This window comes from Aspergillus clavatus, genomic scaffold (assembly GCF_000002715.2).
Source record: "Aspergillus clavatus NRRL 1 1099423829795 genomic scaffold, whole genome shotgun sequence".
NCBI lineage: Eukaryota > Fungi > Ascomycota > Eurotiomycetes > Eurotiales > Aspergillaceae > Aspergillus > Aspergillus clavatus.
In genome coordinates, this window is record NW_001517104.1 from 2482431 (window position 1) to 2498823 (window position 16393).

General features: G+C 44.4%; 5 protein-coding genes across 5 annotated transcripts, besides 5 other annotated features; 3 read left to right on the plus strand and 2 right to left on the minus strand.

Moving 5' to 3' along the window:
- Positions 1 to 805: 805 nt before the first annotated feature.
- Positions 806 to 3142, plus strand: ACLA_017490 (transcription factor domain protein; the record flags this gene model as incomplete). Its single annotated transcript, XM_001274727.1, has 7 exons — positions 806 to 948; positions 1014 to 1838; positions 1894 to 1960; positions 2005 to 2210; positions 2256 to 2426; positions 2480 to 2629; positions 2683 to 3142. The coding sequence occupies 7 exons, from the start codon at positions 806 to 808 to the stop codon at positions 3140 to 3142; spliced, it is 2022 nt and encodes a 673-aa protein (XP_001274728.1).
- A 63-nt stretch (positions 3143 to 3205) lies between these two features.
- Positions 3206 to 3933, minus strand: ACLA_017500 (NuoB/complex I 20 kDa subunit family protein; the record flags this gene model as incomplete). Its single annotated transcript, XM_001274728.1, has 2 exons — positions 3206 to 3656; positions 3707 to 3933. The coding sequence occupies 2 exons, from the start codon at positions 3931 to 3933 to the stop codon at positions 3206 to 3208; spliced, it is 678 nt and encodes a 225-aa protein (XP_001274729.1).
- Positions 3934 to 3999: 66 nt separating this feature from the next.
- Positions 4000 to 4023: a microsatellite.
- Positions 4024 to 9883: 5860 nt separating this feature from the next.
- Positions 9884 to 10995, minus strand: ACLA_017510 (putative serine/threonine protein kinase; the record flags this gene model as incomplete). Its single annotated transcript, XM_001274729.1, has 4 exons — positions 9884 to 10200; positions 10294 to 10497; positions 10559 to 10845; positions 10901 to 10995. The coding sequence occupies 4 exons, from the start codon at positions 10993 to 10995 to the stop codon at positions 9884 to 9886; spliced, it is 903 nt and encodes a 300-aa protein (XP_001274730.1).
- A 1443-nt stretch (positions 10996 to 12438) lies between these two features.
- Positions 12439 to 12464: a microsatellite.
- Positions 12465 to 12522: 58 nt separating this feature from the next.
- Positions 12523 to 12808, plus strand: ACLA_017520 (uncharacterized protein; the record flags this gene model as incomplete). Its single annotated transcript, XM_001274730.1, has 2 exons — positions 12523 to 12572; positions 12700 to 12808. The coding sequence occupies 2 exons, from the start codon at positions 12523 to 12525 to the stop codon at positions 12806 to 12808; spliced, it is 159 nt and encodes a 52-aa protein (XP_001274731.1).
- A 252-nt stretch (positions 12809 to 13060) lies between these two features.
- ACLA_017530 (putative protein kinase) lies at positions 13061 to 14497 on the plus strand (the record flags this gene model as incomplete). The annotated part of the gene is made up of 5 exons (XM_001274731.1): positions 13061 to 13287; positions 13341 to 13687; positions 13748 to 14058; positions 14107 to 14275; positions 14322 to 14497. 5 exons carry the CDS (start codon positions 13061 to 13063, stop codon positions 14495 to 14497), a joined length of 1230 nt encoding a protein of 409 aa, XP_001274732.1.
- A 1576-nt stretch (positions 14498 to 16073) lies between these two features.
- Positions 16074 to 16147: a microsatellite.
- A 146-nt stretch (positions 16148 to 16293) lies between these two features.
- Positions 16294 to 16392: a microsatellite.
- Positions 16294 to 16393: a microsatellite.

Genomic DNA, 16393 nt, shown 5'->3' on the forward strand with positions numbered 1-16393 from the left:
AATAGATTGCATTCTGACATTCCCAAAGTCTGCACGTTGCTCGGCCTCAATGCGCCAGTGTAATAGTAAATCTTATAGCGTATCCCTTGTAGTGGTCGGATGAGAAGTTCAACGAGATACATTCTTCAAGCAGTCACCAGAGAAAACTAGTCAGGCAGGCTGGCTGTAAGGGAAAGCAATGGTCTCGCACTAAAATTTGTATTCTAAGGAATGGTGTATAATGTCGATGATCCGTCAGTGATCAGTTAGAGGCTGGCAGTCACAATGGTCAGCACATACTACAGCGTGGAGCTATAGTCTACAACGCTTGCCGTAGATTGATGATGGGTCTCGACTGGCTAACCAGACAATGGCTCTCATAATATACATAATATCAATGTAGCTAATAGCCATTGTGTTGATTGCTGGGGTCCTAATCATTGAAGCTTGGGTAGCTTCACATACTTGCACCACTGTCAGGATATATATAGTTGTAAGTTTGGAGGTTTAATGATGCCTGCGCTGATACAGCCAGTCAAGGTGTAGTTGCAACCCACGCACTCTTTATAAATGACTTGACTATGGGAGAAGATCTGTAAACGCATACCTCTCGTCTACCACACATGTTCAAAATGCCATTGCGTTGGTTCCTGTTCATATTCATTAAAGCATTGTGCTGCTGACGGAAAGTATCGGCATTGTTTCCGCGTATATCCGACATTCCCCGACAATCACTCACGTGATAGCCAATCCACCTGGCTAACTCGTGAGATGCGCGACGAGGGAGTGCACCACAGACCATGCCCAACCAAGACTCCCATTGACTATGTCTTCAAATCGCAAGACAAAAGTGGCTTGTAAGGCTTGTAATCTTCGCCGGGTTAAATGCGACCGGACCGAGGACAGAGCTTGCACCAACTGTCGAGTGTCTAGACAGGAATGCCAGCCCATCCTCTCGCGACGTGGAAAGTACCAACACCACCTATCATTCTGATTGTAATTTCTATCCAGATACACGTTCTAAAGCTATTCAGATACAAACGTTCTCATATCAAACGAGATCAGATTGGAGCAGCTGTCCATTCTCAAGATGGGAGCCATTGTAGTCCAAGGACGCAACCCCTACGCGCTCAAGAAGAGACCAACCATCAAAATCCGACACTCTTCGGGACAACTGGGGAAAAGTCTTGTGGATGTGACCAACCGCACAGTCCAGAGCTGAATCACAGGGCCGATGACCCAGGTCGTTGTAAGGAGATGGTGTACTACGGAGACTCTTTCAATCTCAACTACGTTCTACGTGAAATGGGGAACCCGTTCCAGGGTGGTTTTGACAGCACCTCCTTGACGCTTAGCATCGAACAGTTGTATCTCGACCGCTTAGACCAACCGACGAAGGAATATCTCAACGCTCATGAACATAGTGAGCGCCTCCGATTACAAGAAATGGGCGCAGTCCAGCGTCTCGACAAGGAGATAAGCGACGCCCTTATCCAGGCATTCTTCGCTGTAGTGTATCCGATCAGTCCCATCTTCGATCTGTCAGAGTTCCGCACCAAGTACAAGGCAGAACAGATTTCTCCGCTTGTTTTACAAGCGATGTATTTCGTGGCAGCGGCTCACTGTGAGTATTCATGGATTGAAAAAGCGGGATTTGCCAGTCGGTATATGGCTACCTTTACATTTTATCAAAGGGCGAAGGAATTGTACGATGCGAACTATGAATCGGATGCTATTGCTACAGTGCAGGCCCTATATCTCCTGTCCTATTGGTGGGGTAGTCCGCTGGAGCAGAAGGATACATGGCACTGGACAGGGCTTGCTGTTGGCCTTGCGCAAACTCTCGGTTTGCACCAGAGGTTTGCTGAACCGCAATATTGCTCCAACCTGTAGGATGCTAATTGTTTAATCCAGTAAGACATATGCAGGTCTGCCACGAACGCAACAGAAGTTGTGGAGACGTCTCTGGTGGACGATCTATGTACGTGTGAGCTGAGAGACAAGGCCTAGCTGACCCGATTGTAGAGTCATGATATCCTTATGGCAGTCGCCTTGGGGAATACTCCGCACGTCAATGAAGCCTATTGTAGCGTGCCCTTGTTGTCTGAGGCAGATACTGAGGACGACGAAGTCGACGAGGATGACTCGCAGTGTACACAGCTGTTCGGAAGTTGGACTCAAGAAAGTCGTCTGTACCCCGTGTATTTTGCGGACTTGGCCAAGCGCAGTAGGTGATTTACCAGCGTCGGCGAACAATACTGATTTCTTCAAGCCAGCCAGTGCCTCATAGCCCTCTTTGGTGCCAACTTGGATGAGTCCACCATACAAAACAGCCTTACCAGAGTCTCTTCATGGCAAAGGACCCTTCCCCCAGTCCTACAGGCGGCTACCGCCCCGATTTCCTTACAAAACGGCTATTGGACGTCTTTGATCCACCTGACTTACAAGTATATACAGTCGATCCGGAGTTTGATGACTGCTCACTGACGGACATTTGTAGTACATGCCAGATTCTCCTACACAGGAACGGGTTGCATTGCCCAGGTCATCTGAAGATTGGATCGCTGCCTTCTGACGCTGCTGTCAATATTGTGCGGATCCTCGAGGATATGATGTCTTCTGAGGTTCTTACTGTCTCATCCCTACGAGTGTATGCTCTTCATCTCTACCAAATGCGATCAAGAACAGACTGATTGAAAATAGACTACCGGCTGTGTTCGCCACTCTCAGCGTCCAAATAGCGAACATAAGTGGAAACTACCCGGAAGGAACCGAAATATCAAAGCATCGAGCTCGCTTCTGTATGCTCGTCCTGAAAACATTGCAAGATCGGTGGCCTCCGCTCCTTTGGTATTATTCTATATTCCTACGAATCTTGCGCAAAATGGGCTGTGAAATTCCAGATGATGAGAAACATAACACTCGTTCTCCCCAGGATCGCTCCATGGGAGCATCAGACACGGCTAAACCGCTTCCTCATGTTCAGTGGAGGCAGCCGCAATCCAGCAACATTTCTGACTCCCCTTGCGGATCATTTTCGGCGGAAACAATGACAGAGGAGGCCGATCCTGGGGCCATGGACTATTTTCCTTTCTCGAGCTTCTTGAATGACAGTATTCTTGGACAAGCTAATAACCCGTTTGACCAGGCGGGCAATGCTTAACTCCTATCAAGTACTTCATCAAATGCTTGTTATGCGTAAGGATAGCCAGATGTTCGCTTGCCCCTACTTGCGATACCACATCCTCGTCACCTTTGTGCCCCTCATCTTCCTCTGCAATTGGAAAACGGCATATAGAAGGGCCTCTGGCGTCGGTGGACAGCCAGGCACATAGATATCCACCGGAACTAACCGATCCACACCCCGGACAACACTATACGAATGATGATAATACCCGCCCCCATTTGCACAACTTCCCATGCTAATCACCCACTTCGGATCGGGCATCTGATCGTACAACTGGCGCAACGCCGGTGCCATCTTGTTGGTCACTGTCCCAGCAACGATCATGACATCAGCTTGCCGGGGCGACGCGCGGAAGATAATTCCCTGTCGGTCTTGGTCATACCGTGGCATTGACGCAGCCATCATCTCGACGCCACAGCAGGCAAGGCCGAAGGCGAGGGGCCAAAGGGAGCCTTGGCGGGCCCAGTTGATGAGAGCATCGGTTGTTGTTCTGAGTAAGTTAGTAGTACGCTGCGACTGTAAGGAAAGATATGAGCTTACAATATATGGTGTAGCTTGCCGGCGTTTTCTTCTTTGCTGTGGCCGAACGAAGTTGGAAGCGAGTGGTCTGTGACTGTGTGCTTTTGCCAGCTCGAGGATGCCCGCAACTGGGACGAAAGGACCTTGCATCTCCGATGTATATCGATCGCATGAATATCGTCATGTAATTCAATATTAATTTTAGAGTATAATGGTCGAATAGATGGATAAAATCGAGCTCGCATCATCTGCATTAAAGGAAGTTGAGAAAGTGAAATCATTCTCAATTCTGTTATCAGGAGACAATAGCTGAGAAAAAAAAAAAAAAAAAAAAAGAAGGTTGCTACCTGAAGAGGAGGAAGCGCAATATAAAATACCAAAAAATTATCGCCGACATGGCTGTTCAGCTGGTTCTTAAGTCGGCGATATGAGGTTTTTGATGGCGGAGGCATATCGCCGAATGAAACTTCAATTCCAAGGGGGTATAAGTTTCCGGATGGAAACATTCAATCCACCAATACAGAGATTAATAATAGCTCAGTTCCCATACGGAGGATACCTTCTGGAGGTAATGCTCTCTTAACTACACAATCACCGCTCTAGAGAGAGTCCATGGCGGACGGGGAATTTTACCAGATTCCATGAATATACATACCAATTTGCCCTGATAGGGCACGTTACGCAGCCCCTGAATTCACCAAGCGATGACAAGAAACTCTAGTAAAATCACATCTAAACATAGGCTCCAGTGTTGCCTTCCAATAGTGATTGACGGAAGTACCTCTATCTTTGGATTGTGAATCCGGTGCGGCCCATGCTCCTCGATGACTGAAGCACGCGGTAAAACTGGCAATGTGAAATCTCCACCCATTCAGCAGGTATCACTTACGTTTCCGTAAAAGCGAAATTCATTTCCTTAATTAAATCCCCGGGACCGGGCGAGGGTTGGAAAACCTCTCGTTCGCACTCATGAACCGCAGTAGAGTCTCCTCCTCGTTGGCTCTTGCGACAAGGCACAAACCGAAGGGCCGGTTATTGTAGCGAAGCTGTCCTATTGGGACTGTTGCCCCAGGATAGCCTGGACCTGTCAGAAACGGAGAGTCGAAGACAAGGTCAAAGAGTGAATTACCTGCAGCAGCAGCATGAACACATAATGGAGAGTCTCCTGGAGCTGCAAGCAGAGTGATTTGTTGCTCATCAAACACTTTGTCGAGAGCCCGTGTGCCGATCCTACGAAGCTCTTGCTTTAGTATATCCATCTGTAGACATATTCTAAGCCTTTGTTTACGCTCCTATTCCGGTACACCCTTCTGTTTCTGAAAGTTAGTAATGTCATACTGTTCTACCAAAATGATAACGCACGCTTCGTGTAGTATCCCATCTAGGGTAAGCAGCATGGGCGATATCCCAATACTTGAAGTACTTTTTGCCCCAGAGCTACTACCTTGAATTGAGAGGGCACCACCTGTGATGTGTAGTATACAAAATAATAATAAGTAGCTCCAGCCTAATAGCCCCTATTGACGATGGGAAAGTGCGAGATATAATGCTGGACACATAAGAACCAAGTAGATGGTGAGTTGGATAATTGAAAACACACTCATATTTTGTATGAAGGAGGCTGTACCAAGACAGAGGGAGTAGAATAGTCGTGAGTGGTATTATGAATCCCTTTCTTTGCGTAGTTTTTCCCGCCCTTGCTCTGATATTCAGACCCAAGGATACAGAATATTATGGAAGACACAAGCATTATTAAGATCCGCATGGTAAGACAAATGTGGCTCAGAATATTCGCTCGAGTGCAAATAGCCGCTGGGTTACTCTACTTTCGAGAAGTTGGAGGACAAAAGGTAAAGAGCATGTCCCCAAGTATATTGTAGGCCAAGCACAATGAGCTTGGTCTGATCTTCAATGCTAATGATTAGACCACCCTGTCCACCCATAATCGGCTGATTCATAACATTTGCTACCTACTGGCTTGACTTTCTCCCTCCAAGGAGGCATCTCACTGATAAAACCAGTTAAATCATCAGAGTCTTTGTTCGCGTTGCTTCCCTGTAGAGCCGCTGATGAGTTGCTGTGAGGACCAAGAAGAACTGCTGAGGGGCACCCCTTATATCTCTCAGGATGTGACCCGATCTCCCTGTGGCTTGGCTCCTTCACTTAGTCATTCTAAGATAGATTAGTTAACTACGGAGTAGTGTTGTAGAACTGAAATCTGTGTAATACTGCTACACTAAAATGGTATCTGGATTCTACGGAGTAGTGGGATATAGTATTTCATCTACATCGACAACTAGTTAATGTCCAACAATCAAGTGACACAATTTTCAAAGTCAGGCATAAATCCCTGCTTACCCCTATATCCCCACATAAAGCGTTTGATCTGTTACCTACCCTCATACATGCTGAGGTGAGTGTTTCAATCTTTCAGATTTTTCTCTTCCTGACGAGTTCAGTTTATTCTACTTGCCAACATGGCCTCAGAAATACTATCTGAAGGTGCCCAACAAATTGTTGAAATGATGCGGAAACTCATAGAGAATAAGATTGTAATTAAAGAAGAGAAGGTGGGAGAGGTCTAGAAGTATGTGAGCAAAGAGTTCTTGCGCGAGCTCACTAAGCTGCAAGAGGAGATAAGCAAAGATGGCAACAAAGTGAGTAGTGCTGAACTGAATCAGTGTGACCATCTAACAGGGTCATGTAGGTCATTGAATGCAATGCATATTATTGTATCAGAGGCGCAAATAAAAAGAGCCCTACTCTCCGCCTATTCCTGATCCCAGTAAATGGAACTCTGACTCTTATACAAGGTGATTTGCTATTACCTGGGTCATGTTACTTTTTTAAAGACGAGCCTTCCCTCTTCGGAGACGGTATAGACATTATCACTGTTGTGCTGGAAAATGACAAGAAATAGAGTTGGGATGTTTTTCAGGTGAACTAGGGGAATACTTAATACGCACTCGCGTGTGACATCAGTTTGAATTACAAATAACATCATAGAATAATGGTCAGCCACCAATAACTGCACAATAGAGTTGCACTGCAGTAGAGATGATGCTCTCACCCACACGGCTCCCCAGGTCTAAGTTGGAAAGGAAGGTCCTGACTTCACTATCAATATCCTGGGGTAAGGGTGCCACTTCAAGAGGAATGGGGTCTGGAAGAGGTAGTGACGGTGTACTTTGTCGTATAGATGGATGTTGGAAAGATGTGTGTTGTATAGGCTGGGGTATATCAGATGTCCTCTGCAAAAGAGAGGGATCTTCAAAGGAAATATTCTGCGCGTGTTCGAGAGGAATAAGGTCTGGAAGAGGTAATAATGGTGTATGCTGTAACAGTGACAGTTATTTAAAGGACTGTTGATGCTGGAGCATTGCTGGCGTGCCATGCAGCAGAGTTTCAGAGTAAGTGTTCTGGATGTGCTTGAGAGGGATAAGGTCAGGAAGTGGTAATAAGGGTATATGTGGTAATATAACATCATTGGGACTGTCTAGTAATCCTTGGTGCTTTCTTTGTTCTGTATTATCTGTCTCCAGAACATGTTTTTGAATTCAGGAAACGATTTGAATCCGAGCTATTTGGAGGATTAGTAATGCCTGTAGATTTGAGCTGTGGGCATACCATGACGATGCTGAATGCACTTGAGAATCCATTGACATTTTGATTCGGCATACTCTTCCCATTCTGATATTAGGATAGCTTTGGCAAGCATTGGAAGGCAAGAGTATTGCAGGCACTGAAATTCCCTGAAGATGAATGAAAGTATCCCAAGGATGCCGCAGTGCGTATTAAGAGGCGTATAGATATGAACTGAGGAGCTTACTTTAGCTAAAGCTGAGTATATCTTCCCAAAAACAGTGAATTTAACACTATATTCAATGTGCCTCCGAGCCTTCACCTTATCCTGGAACTAATCTGAACAGATGTTAATATATTCTTTATATGCAGCAGCCCTTCTGCTTATTATACTATTCAGATCTTCCAGTAAGGAGTCTACTCTTGCCTTCCAATGCCATCTTTCCTATTTAGTATACTCATACTCTAGGGAAAGCGCGCTCAGTCCAGATCAGAATTTTGCGTCTAGGGTGGACTTTTTATTATCCAGTTAGAAAATATTAATAATATGTAGATCTTCTGAGGTCTAATCTTTGCTAGCAAACATGGCAGACTTAGGCTGCTAATAGAAGTATATTAGGATCTTGTCTTTATGTCTAGTTAGGCTTTTCATGAGCTCTTGCACTAGACCTAGGAACTGGTTCCTGTTGGTATTGTAGCAATCATGAGAACCTAGACTCAGGAATTCAGATAGAGCATCAGGAGCAGCGCTAGCAGGACTTAATGAAATATTGCTAGGGTGAGGTGTTCCTAGAAAAATATTTAAAGTAGTAGGCACAGCAGGGGTAGCTAGCACAACAGTAATTAGTGGATGCAGGGATGCTACCAGCGTGAGGGTGCTCAAGAGTAGCATATATATCTGAGCTAGATAATGTCTCTAAAATTATTGATGGTGGAGTAGCTCAAGGAAAAACTAATTATAGAAGTATCTATAGTTTAATAAAGGAAGACTTAAGCTTATAGTAATATAAGAGTAAATACTATCTATCTACATCTTCTATCCTAGATAAAACTATCACTACCTCTAATATCACTTAAACTGAGTTCATGATGCCTTTTCATGTAAATAGAGTAGGACCTAAGAAGAAGAGGAGTAGTATTTAACTAAATAACTATATCTTAATCCCTGTAACCCTATGCACCCTAGTGGGCCAGCATAACTGCACCTTAGGATCCAGCTAATAAGGCACTATTTTAACACTCCTAACTCAAGTTTGTGAACCTCATAGTACCAGCAAAATAAGTATGGAAGTTATAGTCATTTAACTATCCTTTTATAAATAGAGTCACTAAAATATATAAAAGGTGGATGATAAGAGTGCACAGGACCACTACTACTTCTATTAAATTCTACTTGCTAGGATGTTGCTCTCACGCTAAAAATAAGGTGTTCTTTCTCTTTTCTAGCTTTCTTCTATTAACTATTCAGGAAGCACTATAGAAAGGGGAAGCCTCTTAGGCTAGAAAGTATATTAGGAACTAGTGAGGTGCCTAGTGCTTATTCCATGCTATTAGTCTGTGCCACCACAGCTCATTAGAGGAGTCCTGTCTCTGGCATGATAAGGCTGTTATTAATGACTGGGCACTTATATATTTCCCTAGTCTGGACTTAATAGTCTTTTAACCTAGGAAGGTATTACCTAACCTACCTAGTTAATGCATCAGATAGGTGAGCACTGTGATCTCTTATGCATTACTGGTGCCTGCCTGAAGGATAGAATATATTAGCTCTAGTGAAATGCCTTATAGGTATACTATAACTGCCTTAGACTGGGGTTTGCTTTATCTATGGAAGGTTATATAGCAAAACTAAGAGTTACCTAGATTACTTATTTAGGCTTCTAGCTTATATACTTTCTTTTAAACTAGGCTACACCACAGCATCCCCCACCTCATTATGTGATATATAAGCCTAGTCATATTCTATCACTAAATGTCCATAGCCTAAAAGCAGCCCTGACTTTCTAATTATATTTACTAAATTTTTCTATATTATTTATTTAACATGTCTTTTAACTACATTCTAAAGAAAGTCCTAATTAGTAGTATTACTAAAAGTTGATAAGAGATATTACTCTCAGTAGCTACTTAAACTTCTGAATGGCTCAGGCCTGAGTCCATAGCTCTCCAGCAAGGCCCAGACTTTAAGAGTGCAGTCAAGGCTTCTAAACACCTAGTGCCATCAGGAACTAAGGATGTTTGCCAGAGGTCTATGCAACAGTCCTAACCCTAACATCTGGGTATGAGCTAAATCACGAACAGGGAAGGTTAATATTTAAGCAATGATCCTTGAGACCACTATACTGGAGTCTGTTTTAATGAGAATGGAGATAGAAAGAGTATGCACTTTCCTATTAAGCACTAGTTATTAGTGCATGATTTAGACTGCTGATTTTGCGACTGACTTAGTTTTTGGAAGTGGAGGAGAGGTGGATAATAAAAGGATGGTTAAGATTTGTCTACATTTAATAAATATCTGAGGAGTTGTCTACTAAAGGGAAAAAATGCTGGATGTATGTGCAGATAATAACTGGCAAAATTGAGTATTGGGGTTGAGCTCCTGACAGCACATTGCGTTCAAGAGTGATGAAACCATTCATCTTCCAAGAGCTGCCGTGCTGACGGTCTATCCCGAGGATCAAGCTTCATTGCTCTTAGTACAAATTCCTTATCTTCCTGACAGATCTCTTGGGTACTGGTGAGATGAAATGGTCGCAGTGTCTCAGGAGGGCTGTTTTGCATGATCCAAATAAGGACTGCCGGTCGCTGCCGGTCCGCAATCTGTTCATATGATTCCAGAAATGGCCCAAAGCATCTATGATGCTTCATGAGAATCATGACATCGTACGCATCATGATCTGCAGGAACATCCGGCTTAAAGATGTGGAACCCATCTCCATAGAGAAGACTGATAAGCTGTGTGGTAGTTAGATGTTAGAATTTAGGTCTAAGCTCTTCCAGTGTGAGGTTTGGACTTGCCATTGCACTAAAAGACCAAATGTCTGTTGCAGTACCCCATGTCATTTGAAGGTGAGCTTCAGGGCTTCTAAAGATAGGCGTGCCAATAGGGTCGCCATGTTGTGCATAAAGAGACTCCATGTGAACTGTGCTTCCAAAATCTGCTAATTGGACTTCTGTAAAATGGACATCACTGTGACCATAGTTCACTAACACATTGCTTGGTTTGATATCTACAACCCATCCCCATTAATAAAATTCACAAAGCAGGAAACCTAAATAGCTGGAGCATACCAGTATGTACAAATCCCTTATCATGCAGCACTGAAAGTGCTTCCAGCACATTTTTTGCAACATACTTCACCTCTAGACAAGTAAGACGCTGCTTGTTCGATGCACGAAGAGCATCATCATCCAGGTATCTTAATATGAGGGTAGGAGGAACAGTGGAGTCCCTAAATTCTTCGATTAGAGGGCGAATACAGGGCGTCTGGTCTTGGAAATGAAGTAAAATATCCTGTTCATTCTGTAATCTGAAGTGTCGGACACTCTTCGCAATAACTTTCTCCTGATGTTCATTCCTGTGATCATTGTTAAATAATCATTACTTAATAGCAGGATGCCAACAGGGCTTACATAGCAAGCCAGACACAATCCTGCAGTTGTTTCATGACAGTGTAAAGCCCTCTTTGGCCTTTCAGAACCTGGCCAAGAAACAGTGTAGCCGCCATATGAGGATATTTTAACTTTTGTGTGAGATGGGTAGGCAGACTGTGCTTGACTTATCAAGTGTAAGGCTATTAGTTTAACACTAGTTTATGGCTAAAGAGATAGGAGTGCACAGCAGGGATGAGAGGAGGGCGCAATTGCAGTTCTAACAAGAAAAAGTAAGATTAGGTAGAAAAGGCAAGGGGCACTGGACACTCATATAGATGGCATGAAGGTGTGTGCAGAGTAATAAGGGTCGCAGAGGAAGAAGTTATGAGACACAAATATTAGAGCAAAGAGTGAAGTTCTTTGATATTAACTATTGTATTTTTGAATGTAATGTATTTTAATGAAGTGATGTGCCAGTAAGCTATACCATAAAGGGGAAGGAGGACATGTGGGACCCAGAGACCCATGATGTCAGCACAAAGAATGCCTCAATAGGACTTCCAACGCTCCTTATAACTGAAGCTACCTTTTGGTTCAGCTTAAAGGGAAGAAGCTTGACTATCATGAAAGATAATCTTGGAATGTGAGATTTCTTGGCACTCACTACTTTTGCTTACTAGTTTCAGTGAGGACTCAAGAATTTCCGCTTTTAAAGATAGGCTTCTGGTTCAAGTATTAGTCATGCTCCACGAAATAGTTATTATTGGCTGACATTCTGAACCGTGGTTCAGAAGGGAGGTCCGAAAATGGTCTGAGATCTGCCGCTGAAATAGGGTTGTCACCCATTAGCCGATCGCCGTCACTCCTCATGCTGACCCCGAGATGTAAACGTCAAAGTATAATTACTTTTCCAGCGGGCGCGAGACACAACTTCCCTTACTAGAGTCCGGGTCAATGGGCTACTTCTCTGTTGTCTGATCCTTCACCCCATTCACGTAATAGGGTTTCTGTGCCAGGAGGAACCCGTAAGACAACTGGCGATCAAGTGATCTATGATATTTGCTACTCATAGGCTTAGCTTCTTCCTCGAAAGGGGCATTGAGGGTCGGATGCACTGGGTCGTCCTGACAGTCTGTCTTATGTCCACGACGGCGCGACCTGTGATTGGTGCAGGCGCGCGACAGTTGTCCACCAGCACTGAAGACACAAAGCCACATTCCTAGTTGTCCACAGTGTTAGTTACAGCTACTCTGGTTGAATTGTAGGCGTACTGTATCTGTCCACCCGGATTCGCTGCACTCTGCGCTCTGGAAGCCTGAAGAAGAGAAATCTGCTGCCTGGGAAAATAGCATAGTGCAGGTTTGGCGCTGAGAGACGCGCCGCAGCATTAAGTTAGTTTCAGCCTCTTCAGCACCGATTAAGTGTTACCAATGAATATGCACTCTGCTTATGTGGAAGATGGCCGGTGTTAAGGGAAATCAAGATATATAAATAACAACTGTGGTTGAGTTTAATGAGAACATCTCCATCATCATTCTATTTACCTCATATCTATATACAACAGTCCATTCTCACCTTCACCATTAGTATCACCATTAGTATCATCCAACATCCAACAGCAATCACCAACTCCCAGTATGTCGCGATCCTTCTCAACCACCATGCGGGCAATGCTCGATATTTTTTGGAAGAATACCCAAGCAAAATCAGAGTATGATGTGATGATTACCTGCTCAATCGAGACACACCCAAAATTGAATAAATGGGCTAAGAGGATTGAAGTTGCATGAGTAACGCAGATTGCTACAAAACAAGTATCTTGCTTATCATTTTGCTAGGGGCGACGAACATGGCTCTAAAGCAGACCCTGACCTGCGCGTATCGGGGCAGATATTCAACAAGGAGGGAATGCGGATTACGTCCGGGCATTGGTATAAGGACGGGTGAGTGGTGTATTCAAGGAACACCTTTAATAATTGATTTGACTAGCCATGAAGAGGGGGTTCATCTAGCGAAGTGTTATTCTAAATGGATATTTCAACAGGGCATGTAAATAAAAATCACATGACAAGTTGCTCGTTGGTCCGTGCATGATTCTCACATTCGGCCTATATAAGCCTGCCTCCCCTTCTTTCAACTCGACCAGCAAGGGTCAACGCCAGAGTGGGCAGCGAGCAAGTTACTCATTTCTTTGTAGCCATGTACCTTAAAAGAATTATTCAGTCTGTTCCCTGTAAACCCTTCCCCATCCCAGCAAAGTTACTCCCTACAGCAGATCTGGTTGAGGAAGAGCACACACCGCATTATGAGCCTCAGCACTTTTATCCTGTACGTCTTTATGAGATACTCAACAACCGATACCAAATCGCTGCCAAAATAGGCTGGGGAACAAGTTCAACAGTATGGCTAGCACGTGATCTCCACCAGTATGTGAAGATTATCTGATAATGTATTCAAGCCTTGTCTCACTATGTCAAAGGTGGCGATGGCTTCCGCCCCGATATGTGGCCATCAAAGTTAACGCAAGCAATTATGCATCTCAAGAATCTGCGGAGAAGGAGCTGTGCATTACTGAGCATATAACCAAAGCAAACCCCCAGCATCCAGGCCGCAACTTTGTCGCCACCTTGTTAGACTCGTTTCGTGTTGTTAGCCTGGGCGGCACTCATATTTGCATGGTCTTTGATGCGCTTTGTGAACCCCTATGGATGCTGAAGCGCCGTTTCAAAGGAAACACCATCCCTCTCGACGTCTTGAAACCGGTGTCTAAATTCATACTAGAAGGACTACGGTACCTCCATACCGAATGCCATGTTATTCACACAGGTAACTAGTCATTCAACTGACCCACTCCTAGGATCGGTCACAGCTAACGGACAAACAAAGATCTCAAGTCCGATAACATCTTACTGGCCCTACGCAACCCGTCTATCCTGGACTCGGTCGCACAAGATGAGATGAACAACCCCTCTCCACGGAAACAACTGGACGATCGGGACATATACTTATCCCGAAATTACTGGGGACTGTCGCCCGACGAACTGGGTAGATCGATAATAACTGACTTTGGGCTTGCCGTGCGAGGTGACGGCCCCCCTAACAGCCACCCCATCCAGCCAGAGGGATATCGGGCCCCGGAAGTTTGTCTCGGGGACGATTGGAGCTACAGTGTTGACATTTGGAACTTGGGAGTTATGGTAAAGACCTCGTTATCATACTCCTGATCGCCACTAATAGTCTATCAGCTTTGGGACCTGTTCTATGGCCACGGACCCTTCGACACACCACCGGACTCGCGCGGCTCAGGCTCTGCAGACGAAGCCCATCTGGGCCAGATCATTTCTCTCCTGGGGCCCCCTCCACTTGATCTCCTCGGCCAGGGAAAAGAAACATCTCGGTATTTTGATGCTAAAGGTATGCTAACTGTGTCCTAACTAGACGCAGCTAACTGATTTGATAGGAAAATTCAAATTCCCCGAGCTTATTGGACAAAAAGACCTGGTCTCCATGGCTAAAGAAATTGATGATGACGACGGAATGCGCCAGTTTGTAGACTTTATTTCTAGAATGCTGCGCTGGAGGCCCGAGGACCGGGCCACGCCGGATGACCTGCTTTCCCATCCGTGGCTTCCGTGAAAGAGACCTGCGAATGGGTGAGAAGGGGGGGTTATCTTTACAGGAAATAGACATCTCTTCGCTCAAGAAACCTGACTGTTCAGGCATTTCTGTCCGTACCACGACCTGATATATCAAACGGCCATACGAGAGAGACCTCCAGCTCTTCTTCATAACTCATATTGGTGTCGTCGATTGTTGAGCATCTAAGTTCTTATGGCACCCAAACCTTGGCACTGCTAATATTTTGTATCAACGATAGTGGTCATATCACTAGCATCATTGACTGGCAAAGCACATGGGCTGGCCCTTTGTTCCTAGAAGGCCGTCACTAACCAACGCACCTGCAGAGTCCTACTATTCCGCCTAGCAAAGACCTGACCAAATTCGTTCTCAATCTGCTCCCAAGGTAGCCCTCTAGCCACTAATCTCCCTCGGGGGTCGTCTGCAGCCATAGAATAAGGATGGGCCCTGCGACACGTAGGCAAGGAACAGGATACTTCGGTTCTTGCTTAAGCTCTCACTCTGGCCCTTGTTGGAGGGCCGCTTGCTGTCTCAATCCCAGTCTCTAAAGCAGCGCTGGCCGGCCTCTTTTGACCAGCAGGATCAAGTTGAGTGCACAGTCGAATGCTGAATGCCAGGCCGCAGGACCTGTTTCTCAGCCAACTGATATGAAAAAGTACCATTCTCCAATTGTGTTACATCAGGCACGCACCCCTTAGCTTCACTTAATATCCTGCTCACATGACCGGCGTCATCATTGGCACTGACAGGGTCTTCAGAGGAAGACGGACCTGCCTCTGGATGAGGCATGGGATACTCAGTACTGTATTATACACTGGTTTCTGCAGATGCCTAATATATGCATATGTTACTCTAAACAAAAGAAAGTAAAAATAAAAATAAAATAAATATAACAAGGGGGCCATTATAAATAGCAGGATCCCAGCCAAAGCCAAACTCAAAATACACGGCACTAGGTTTTGATAATCTTTCAAGCAGCAGGACTGGAGAAACCTCTCCAGCCACAGAGGTCGCAAAAAATACAATAAATCAAGACCCATTTTTCACTTTATGGAGCATTGCAGTGTATATGGTGTACTAAGCTCTTTAGAAGGTTTCTCTAAAAGTTAGTTAGTTATAAGTCATGGCTAGTCCTGTGTGAGGAATAGTTTAATATCTAGAGTTATATATTATATATATGCAGGGTGTGCCATGCACTATGGCCGGGGGCCCGAGGGGGGGGCCCCTGCCTGGAGTGCACATTATCTTTGGAGTCCACATCCTTTTCACCCAAGTCCATATCCTTTCCCTCCTCATAGCCCTAACCCAGCATCCTTAGCATTAGTCTAGGCATTATTTAATTATAGATATTCTGTCCATGCTAGGGATCCCTCTCTAGATTAAAAATCTCCCACAGGGGGGGTTCTAATTAAGGTTATTAAGGTGGATAATTATAGATATTATTAGGGATCTATGTCCTTGGATCTAGCTATTTTATTATTCTTTAAGTATTAATTAACTAATATAGAGGAGTACTTTCTAGTAATCTAATCCTAGAGGAAAGACCTCCATAGGTATAGTAGTAGGATATCTCCTAAATATATATTATTTTCTACTAAGTACACATTATTTTCCCCGAAGTATATATTATTTTCTACTAAGTATACATCCTTTCCCTCCTTATAGCCCTAACCTAGTGTCCTTTCTATTTATTCTAATATTACTAGAAGGAGGAGACCTAGCATATATAAGGCATCCCCTAATTAATAAGGGGGATCTATTAATAGTAAGGAGATCTATAGATATTGGGGGTTTTAGGGTTTGGGTTAGGGTTAGGGTTAGGGTTAGGGTTTGGGTTAGGGTTTAGGGTTTAGGGTTTAGGGTTAGGGTTAGGGTTTAGGGTTAGGGTTAGGG